Here is a 10,544-nt window from a genome sequence, read left to right as displayed (position 1 = left end):
TATTGGGCAGTGGGCTGCTTTAAAAAAAAAAAGGTCAAAGATGTATTTGCTTGTTTGCACCACCCTCAAGTGGCCACAAAATATCCGCTAATGAAGATTTAAAGCTGTGGTATAAATGGAAAAGATGTAATCTATTGGCAGCTTCACCGTAAAGACATTATAATCCATATCTGCCTTCAAAAGCAATAAACTCACTCGCATTAACGATCTGTGTATGAGCAGAAGTGACAGGTGAAGTGTTGCATTTGTATCTGGTGATGTATGATAGTGGTTGTGTGCGTTGTGTAAAACAGAGCATACTTAGAAATGTGATGTAGAGTCCCGGAGTGGGCTTTGAGCTTGTATTGATTTGTTGTTGCTGTCGAGCTAAGGGTTCAATTAACTTAGCGATAGCTCTGTTATAACAGCACAAACACAAATGCTTATTTTCTTAATATTTCTTGCAGGACTTACAGCGGCCCTCCGCTGCAGAAGCTCTACCTGTGTCACAGAAAGCATTCCCATTAGGAGATATTAAATGACATCTTGTTTTGTGGGATCTCTTGCCCCCTGCACAAGTAATTATCACCAAATTCACACTGTGTTTTGGAGTTTGAGGTGCAGGCTTTAATTGGAATTGTGAATTACAGTTGGCAGAAAAAGGTTTGGACACCGTTACCATGGAAAAATAAGTCATTACATATGATTGGATTTGAGCGTCTGTAACTGGTTATGGAGTAGACTTGTGGTGCAGAAGAGTCGAGCCGCGGTGTTTCGCCTTCACGCCTTCCCCGAGGCGCGACGAGCTCGCTGGCGTAAACAAAACAATAAAAGAGACTTAAGGGGTGTTTAAGGGTCGGCCTGTTCTTCTGTAACTCGGTGAAACCTGTTGTTCCCGACGAAGACAACGTAGTAGAAAACAGAGAAGCCTAAATATAGAGAAACTACCTTTTTGTTAGGTAACATAGTTGGAGAGTTCACGGATAGAAGTGTGGAACGCTTCTGCAAATCTGAACCGTTAGTTTGAGGCAGTTGTACTTTTCTTGAGTATTTCCATTTTATGTCAATTGTCTTTATTCTGCTTTACATTTCAGAGGGAATCATTGTACCTTTTTTTTTTTTTTAAAGGTTAGGCAGATCAGTGAACTTACAAATCATGTGTTTTGTAACAAATTAAATGAAATCAAATTGAATTAGCTCCAATGCAACACTATAACTGTTTACAACAGTAAAATGCTACTTACACATGATAACATAATAAAAACAATTCACTCACAGCTGCCCTTTTTCAGTTTTTTCTGCTTTCAAAACCTGAAGTACATTTTGCTAAAAAACATTTATAACTGCATTTTCTGCTGGGCTTAAACCTGCTTGTACCTTTTAGAATTTTAATATTTTAATGTGGCTACTTATGAATCTGAATTCTTCCCTTCCGAGTTCACAAAAACCTAGATATACAGTAAGCATTAGACAATGGATCCGCTAAACCCTTCATGCAAAGGTCTGTGTATTATTTATCATTTGTAGGACAGTATAGGACCAGTCAGGGTCTCTACACAATAGACACAGTGTATTGTCTCTTTAGATTTATTAAAGGGTAAATCTGGCATTATTTTGTTTTTCAGACTGTCAGATACCATAAAACAAATGAACTGCATATCCAAAGCCCGGTGTATGTATTTTATACACAAAAGTGGAATCTTTTTACAACTGAAAATAGATCATTTACTCCAGTGTGAACACTGCAGTGACCAGTTTCAGAAATTCATTTAGTTTGTTAAAACGTACCATATATTTGTGAATAGTTTTATTTTTGACAACAACAAAAGAACAACATATTATGAATCCTGAATCCTTTGACTGTTTCTCCTTTTCCCATTCAAGTCATTTGCAAATGTTCTTGCTTTAATGCGTCTTTTAGAAGGTCAGCTGTGTCTTTATTCAATTCAGGGTCAAACAGAGTTCTTGTACAACTGACGAGACGATGTGAGGCAATGTGGTTCTTACAGGAGCTCATCTTTAGAAAGCCGAAGCACAAAGTGTAACAGAAAATGCAAGGCAGGTGCTCAGTCTGTCTCCAGTTGAGTCATCTGCACGTTGTCATATGGAAGCTGTTTAACAGGACGACCAGCCAGGCGGCGGACTGTGAGCTCAGCTGTGAGGGAGTTACTGAACAGCGTCTGAAGGGCTCTCCATCATTTTCTAAGACCGTGACGTGTGAGTTGCCTGAAGTCAACAGGCTAATTCATCACTCACTGAAATGCAGATTTAGGGGTCGTAATGCTCTGATGCTGGTTCAGCAAATCCCGGCGTTTTACACCAAATACTAACCGAGTACTTAATGCACTTTATATGTTTCACTCAAAAGGTGTAACGCCTCATTTTTATTCAAAGGATTTTTGAGATTTCCTGGTTCGTCCTCAGTGCACTGCAGCACAGACAGACTCTTGAATTAGGTGTGCATTTATGTATTTAAACTTGTTTTCCAAGGTAAACACATAAATCAGGATGAAACTTTTTTTTTTTTTCTTTTTCTTGAAGGGTTCAGCCATCAAATAGCTTTTTTGGGATGTGGTGTGCTGTTGCAATCTCATGATAGCCTGCCCATATTTTCTCACTGCTGGGGTCTGATGTCTGGCAGAAAATTGAAGCCAGTCAGGTGTGTCAACATCATATCCACAGGACTCTGAGGTCTTTCATCTTTCACTAAATTTGGCAGGTTTTAAAAAAAAAAAAAAATGAAGACAAGGGTAGCCTCATGCACTTTCCATGAAGAACAGATGTTAGAGGTGTAGCTGAAAAGCAACTGAAAAACACTTGATATGCTAATGACTCAGACTACACATCTTTATCGAGTTAAACTTGCGTATTTACGGCTGCATCTCTTGCATCTAATGCGTTGTAATACACACCTCCTATTCAGAGCACTAACAAATGCATATAGACAAAAAGAAGATGGAGACACCTGTGTGAGAAAAGATGTTGTAAAAACTCAGCGCTCTCACTCAGCAGCATAGATGGACTGAGAGACAAAGAGCTGCAGGCACAGACGTGCACTCACACTTCCTATTCATTGGAGTTATAAGAGACACAGTTTTCATATTCAAAGCTAATGGATAAAATTACAATGCAAGAGTAGGTGACTATGAAATGACAAAAATAGATTTCATCTAAATATATACACTATGTACAATTAAAAATGTAGTTGGATGTACATAGTCGGTATCTATTTGCTTCAGTCTTCTGAGAGACTATTTTTTTTTTTTTAAGTCTTGAGTTTTTTATTTTTTTCATTCACCATCTTCTTTTCAATTGTTTGGAGCCATGGAATTATAATTTGGACCACAGCACAGAGTCTGAGACGAGATGAGAGCCAGCAAACGTTGACAACCACAGCAAGAGATGAGACACCTGTCGATACCAAAGTCGTCAAAATTAAGTCGTCCTCGGATTCGCCAGCGATACGGTACTCTACAAACATTTCAGCAGCTGAAAGTAAAGTGAGGATCAGTTGAAAAATAATATCATGAATATAGTTTTGAATCTCGGCGAGAGAGCAGAAAAAAACTAAATCTAATCAATATTTGTTGTGACCACCCTCTGCCAGTTCTCGGTGCACAGTTTTTAAGGTACGTGGCAGGTAGCTTGGTTTATGCATCTTGCAGAACTTGCCCGGGAACTTGTGTGGATGAAGTTGCATCTGCTCCTTCGTGTAAGCCCAGATCTTAAGATGAGGGTTTTGTGTGTATTTATAACATCTTCTGCAGGACTACTTAATCTTCCTGAAAGATAGTTCAGCTAGATGACCAGGTTTGGGCTTTTTGTCGTGTCGCAGTAAGAATTTGGGACCAGATTTAAGTACCAATATAGCTTTTGTACAGATTTGTATGCTCATAAAGAATAGAGGCAGGAAGTTTGAGTCTTTGTGTCTCCTAAACAAATGAGCTCGCAGCTTTCCAGAACATCACAGTATAATGTTGGTCGGTGGGATTTTGCTATTTTTGTTGCAAAATGTAAAATAGAGGAACGACCATTAAGAAAAGTGTGAATTGTACAGAATGAGTTGTTGTGGAATCAATTGATAGAATTTTAAATTATCACTGAATCACCACAATCGATAAAATAAATTCTGTTAAAACGCTCTTTTTTCCCATTCTTGTTAACGTTGGGGGATAATATGTGGCTAAACATAGTTTATTTATCCCAGTGAAGGAGGCAATGTGCTTACCAAACCTGTAAATCTTTAGAAGAGCAGTTACCTTGACCTTATGTAGAAAACCATTTTGTGAAGAAAATGAAGATTAAGTAAAAATATGAACATGAAGTGACACTTTAATTATTATATATTTTTTTAAAGCAATAAAAACAGTATTTTGGCTCCTGGCAGTTTAATCAAATAGTGCCTGGACTGCTGTTATGGTGGTATTTATTCAAAAAGAGCAGACTGTCATTATAAAATAACTTTTCATTACACAATATATACAGACTGGGGATAGAGATATATTTGCCTGCTGCCATCCATCAGCCACTTTACACTTCCCTGTTTATTCTCTTTATTCAAACAATTATGCAGGCCAGGATACTGTTTTCTTCTGGTGTTTTCTCAGACATAAATCTGTGGTGGCTGTGAGCAGCAGTTGGAACAACAGCAGATGGGCTTGTAACCCGTTACAAATGGCTTTTGGCTGTGCACACTCAGCTGCAGCAGAAAAGTCGGAGGAAAACAAGAGTTTGGCGTGGGGAATTCAGTTTCACCTCCGTGTTGCCCACAGGGGCTTTGGGGAATATTAGATTATGATGCTGCCAGAACCAACATCAAACCTGTTGTGCTGAAAGGTCACCAGCACCCTGAAACGGGCATGGCCACAGTCCATCAGGGGGAACTGAAGCATTTTTGGCCCCACCGTGGCATCCAAATCGATTTCAAACTCACGCCGCTGAAAGACTTGTGTAGACTTAAAAAAAGATAAATTTTAGTAAATTTAAATCTCCCGGTAAACAGCGATAAAGAGCAGTTTTGTAGTTGTAGTGATTTTCTTTTCCAACACTGTTCAAAGTGAAACAAGATGTCGAATCTACCTGGCTTGTATATATGGATATTTTGCCTTTCAGTTAAAATGTAAACTACTGACTAGGATTGAATAAAAACAAGTTGTCCAACCCGAACGACCGTATGTTGTTTGTTCCTACCCTCAAACCCACAGGTGGGTTTCCAGAATTAGGACCACTGGCTAGGTTTAGGCACAAAAGCCACTTGGTTCAGGTTAAAGAAAGATAATAGTTCGGGTTAAAATGAACAGATTGAACAGTTTTGTGCATTACAATTACTACTTCCTTAAGGTTATGCGACATATGTTGTCATGGCAACAGTAAACGTCTCCTGCACCCATCCATACCCAATCCGCCTCCCTTTGACAAGGAACACATTATACAGGCGTAATCTGAACTGCGTTATTATTCATACGACCACTAGAGGTCGCTGAACTGAAAAAGTAGCGGTGGGTCATAAAAAGATGCTTTAACAAAATACCTGCAGGGTCATCTTTTGGAGGAGGACAGCCTCTTAATTAAAACCTGTTACATTTGAGGATTTGAAGATAATACATTTTTAGACAAAAATACCTCTTGGGACTGTGAAATTAGGAAAGTCATAAGACATGGACTCTGCCTGTTTTTTAAATTTAAAAAAATATATAACTCCAACACCATTTTGTTACTTAAACTGAGCCGTTTGGTGCCATTTGGACCATCAGTAAGGCTCCAAGATGCAACATCACAACAGCAGGTCACATAAGAGTTCTTCATTTTATTTTTGCACGACAGCAGACAGCTTAAGCAGAGGAAAAGTGTATACTGCACTTTGCAAAATATCATTCAAAAATCAGCAGCGAAACAAAAAACAAACAAACAGAGAGGTAGTTTCTTGAAAAATAAATGCAAGAAGGATGCATTCAATCGGAAATACTCAGTAGTTTAGGGCCACTGTTAAAACAATGACCTCGTTTGCACATCATCAAAATATTTGTTTTTATAATTTGCAGCGTGAGCCCTTCTCTGTGCCACCTGAAACCTAAAATGTCCAGTCAGAGTTCAGGTATCAGACTCTGTAGTGACTTACTACTGTTGTGCCTTGTCACTTTTCTGCTGTTATTGTGATTTACCACGATGACACTCAAAGCACCGGGTCCTCAAAGAGCACAGTTAAATGGTTAGTCCTTCAACATCTCCGTTCCACAGTCTGTTTATAGTGGAGAGGTTCACAAATGTAAAGGCTGACATAGCCAACAGCATCAGGGCAAGAAAACAAACAAAGAAACATGCAATCTAGGCCAATGGTTTCCAACCTGGGGGTTGGAAACACAAGATAAATTTAAATGGTCATGGCTAACAATCAAAAACACATTTCTCAGATTTTTCTGTAATCGCTTTCTTGTAAAATACGGAATAATTTCAACCTGTCGGACTAAAATGAAACAATTTGAAAAAAAAAAAAAGTCTTTAGGTTCATTTTAGACAATTTAAGCACGTAACACATGTAAACAGAGCTTCATTTTCAGGGAAAGCGAAACAGATTGGAAACCACAGCTGTAGGAGTGTATGAGGGAATGTCAATGTGGGTCTAGTGGACAGATTCCCCGAGACCCCACAACTTCAGGGGCTCAAAGAGCTTCAGACGTCGAGGGTGTAAACCGTTTTCTGCCAATTCAATTTAGATTGCTTTTCGGATATACCAATTTAAAGCACAACACTGACTTGACACGGACCTTAACGCTCAACCTGTTTTATTGATTTTTTTCCCCCCGTAGTCTTAGAGGCATAATTTGACATTAGAGGAAATACTCTTATTTGATGAGTTTGATGAGAAGATCAATACCAGCTTCCTGCCTGCACATGTGGAGCTAGCTGGAGTTGGAGCTGGTTAGCTTGGCATAAAGGCTAGCGTGGCTTTTTCCAAATGTAATGATTATCAGCACCTCTAAAAATTTACTAATTTAGTTGATTGACAGAAAATGAATTGCCAATAATTTTGGTCATCTATTAATCATTTTGAGCCATTTTGTTTGTTAATTCTTCTTTATTCCATGATAATAAAATTCTGCCCTGTACTAATGAACGCATCACATCTTATTTAATTACAAAAACTGAAGCGGGAAATGGGAACTAATTAATTTGCTTTGCTTTGTTTTGTTTTTTTAACAGATCAACCAAAATGAGACATAACGTGTTAATTTGTGAGTTTTGGAGGTGCCTCTCAGATTTTATTACCTGAAAAAAAAAGTGATATCAATCTCATCTATCAGGAGAATTGTTGAGCATTTTTTCCAAAACCTGTCCTTTTCTTGAAACGAACCCCTGTCAAAATCGAGCTTTCCAACCTTCTTTATCTCAGTTTGTGCTTAGATGTTACATATTCCGAAATTTAGATGTTAAATCAAATGACTACGAAGAAAATTTGTGATCAGGTCGTATTCCAGCCAGGAGAAATTTCCTGGCTGGAAAAATAGACTGTGTGTTTCTTTTTATTGATGCAGAGAGCTTTATCAATGAGGATACACTATTAGAGCATTACAGCACACTTCAGTAGGAGTAAAAAAAAATAAAAATGCTGGTGCTCACTAATCGGATTGGGAAAGCCTGTAAGAAGCCTGGAATGGAAATGTACTGTATGTTGAAGCTTGTGGAGACTCCTGGTGGGTGGTTGAGGGTGTGCACCGCCGTGACTGACATACAACAGTACAATGAGACGTAACAAGTGGCAGTAACAAAGAGAGCAGATTTCTTTTTTGAATTCACTGTTATGTGTCCTGTAAGCTTATCACGGTGGTGCAGCAGCTCTGCTTCACATCTAAAAGGACTTTTTCCACGACTTGCAGAGGATCTTTTGGAAGGCGTGTCTGAAGTCCCGGTTGAAGATGGTGTAGATGGCGGGGTTGAGGGAGCTGTTACAGTAGCCAATCCAGAAGAAGAACTTAAAGAGTGGGTCAGGAATCTTACAGGAGTCCCTACACACACCGTACAGGCTGTAGCTAAAGAAAAAGGGGAACCAACACACGACAAACACTCCCATGACCACAGCCAGGACAAATGTAAACCTCTTCTCCCTGGCTTGAGAGACCTTTTTTCTGGCTCCGGAGCTCCGGCGACGTTTCCTCCTCGAAGCAAAAATATCTATGGACTTGTTACTGACCCTGGAGATGCGGGTGGAGTGTTTGGAGATGGAGCGTTTCTTCTGGCTGGCTCTCTTGGCTCTCTGGAAGTCCTGATGCTGCGGTTTGTGACCTTTGCCCTCTGATGAGGAGGTCTCCTCCATGTCAGGATCTTCAGTCTGCTGGCAGGCGGTGACAGTGGGCTGGCTGGGCGTAGGCGGACACTGACAGTGACCATTCTCTCGCTCTCCGTGGAAAGGGGAGGGGGCTTTTCTCAGTCCATTCTCAGTTTGTGTAACACCATCTGGCCTGGCATTTTTTACCGACATGCTTCTGGTTCTGGTTTTGGCCACCTGGTATATTCTTATGTACACCAGGATCATGATGATGCAGGGCGCGAAGAAGGACGCGATGCTGGAGGAGAGAATGTACCAAGTGTCATCATTGAGCTCGCACTGAGGCTGAGAGCTCATGTCGTTGTTGCTGTCAATAGATATGAGCGGCGGAGATGAGATGAAGGCAGATATAAGCCACACGATCAGGATGATGCACTTGACGCGTTTCGGGGTCCGCTTCAGGTTGTACTCTACAGCCTGGGTAACGGACCAGTACCGGTCCAGGCTTATTGCGCACAGATGCACAATAGATGAAGTGCAGAACAAAACATCCAAAGCCAGATAAATACCGCACCAAACTTTTCCAAAATACCAGTAGCCCATAAGTTCATTTGCCAGAGAAAACGGCATCACCAAAGTGGCGACCAGGATGTCCGCGGTGGCCAGAGACACCAGGAAAAGGTTCTGGGGGGCTTTCAGCGCCCTGCTCGTCAACACAGCAATAACCACCAGAATATTTCCAACAACCGTAAAGAGAATGAGAAAACTTACAAGAGCAGCAATGCCAGCTATTGCTGCTAATGAATATCCACTGTCCAGGTTCCAGGAGGAATTCAGATGGATCACCGTGAACGCGTCCATTGCGCTGGCGTTAAGCGGCTCCATCCCGACTATGCGCGCTTTACATAGAAATCCTACACCGGCTGGATGTTGGCATTCACATTCAGCCCTTTAGTGACAGGAGAGTCCATCAACTCCGTGGCTGATTTACAAATCTGACGACATGGATACGTGCGCCACCAGAGATTCCCACCTTAACGGAGTCTTATTTGCCGCCTGTTGATCAGGTGCAGCAGCAGATAACTTAACTTGAATCATGTAAAAATAATCTTCCATGCACCCTGTTGTAGTCTTGTCATGCCTCTCCTGTTTGTCAGGAGTTGAGTGGCGTCCAATCGCAGCTCTCCCTCCTTCAGCATGGTGCGCTCTCGCTCCTAATGATTCCCCATGCGTTGTTCTCATAAAACTCCCCCACTGCTGCCCCGCCCCCGACACAGAGCATCATTTTCATGTTGTGGGAATGTGATGAGGCTGTATTTTAGTCACAAATAATCCTAATATACTAATTATTTACCAAAAATGTTTTGTTTTGTTTTTACCTTGCAAAAGGACCACAATTTCCCAAAGTTATGAATCAGTATAAGAGAAAAACACCTGATTATTAGTGTGTAGGTTGTGTTTTAAGCGTCTATATAACCTTGACAGATTTTCTGTCCTCCTCCAGTAAACCTGAAGTCACTGGAGGTGAATATTGCTGCACTCACAATAAAGTGTTTTACCAGCTGTTCAAGATTGTCTATAACCGTAAAGCAGAGAGGTTGTGGTTGAGGTCAAACGCAGAAATATGTGCTCACAACTCTTCCAGACTCGTGTGGGATTTGTTTGTTTGGAGCTCTGCTCGTGTTTGTGGCAGCTGTTTTGAGGAGATCGCGCAGGAGGAGTGTGAGCGGGTGAGTCGAGGACGTGAGGCTTTGAAGTCATCAGCTGAGAGTCAGGCTGCTCGTCCAGACAGCCGCTGTGTACATCAGGTACAAGATGGGGTTTTCAACCGTCTGCTGCGGTTCACCTCTTTATACACACCTCCACGCCTTCACATCTTCAAGCTCAGTCTTTTTACTGTTGGGTTGGACTCAAACATCTGGCGGTACAGTTGGAGGATGTACAGTTTTAATTGTGTTACCAGGTTGAATAGGATGCTTGCTGCCTCTGCGTCAGAACATCTCCGTTTGCTTGAGGCAGGAGCTCCTCAAGGGAGTTGAGCTGTGCGATATTTGTTGCTTCTTTCTAATGAAAACAAAACACATTTTCAAAATGGTATCTTACATTCCCAGAATATCGGAAAACATGAGGTTACGTGGATGAATTCAACACCATGATCTAGATTTCTGGGTACAAGCTCAGAGGAATAGGAGTGAGATTATTTTTCAGTGTCAGTTTTCAGAATTATATGCAAACAGTGCTGAAGTCCTCATATAGGTACATCAAAGTTGATAAGTGAAGTGTGTGGACCTTCCGGTCACAG

The 10,544-nt window shown here is 40.9% G+C and overlaps 1 protein-coding gene across 1 annotated transcript; it reads right to left on the bottom strand.

Annotated features, from left to right (window-relative positions):
• Positions 1 to 7,480: 7,480 nt before the first annotated feature.
• LOC138635443 (alpha-2 adrenergic receptor) lies at positions 7,481 to 9,435 on the bottom strand. The gene has a single exon (XM_069722910.1). It carries the CDS (start codon positions 9,125 to 9,127, stop codon positions 7,826 to 7,828), a length of 1,302 nt encoding a protein of 433 aa, XP_069579011.1. The 5' UTR covers positions 9,128 to 9,435; the 3' UTR covers positions 7,481 to 7,825.
• Positions 9,436 to 10,544: the final 1,109 nt, after the last annotated feature.

Source organism: Brachyistius frenatus, unplaced genomic scaffold, assembly GCF_029030835.1.
Source record: "Brachyistius frenatus isolate BFR_SWC_R1_liver_20210118 unplaced genomic scaffold, ASM2903083v1 Contig_308, whole genome shotgun sequence".
Taxonomy (NCBI): domain Eukaryota; kingdom Metazoa; phylum Chordata; class Actinopteri; family Embiotocidae; genus Brachyistius; species Brachyistius frenatus.
Note: the sequence above shows the minus strand (reverse complement) of the source record. Positions and strands in the feature narration are given on the sequence as shown.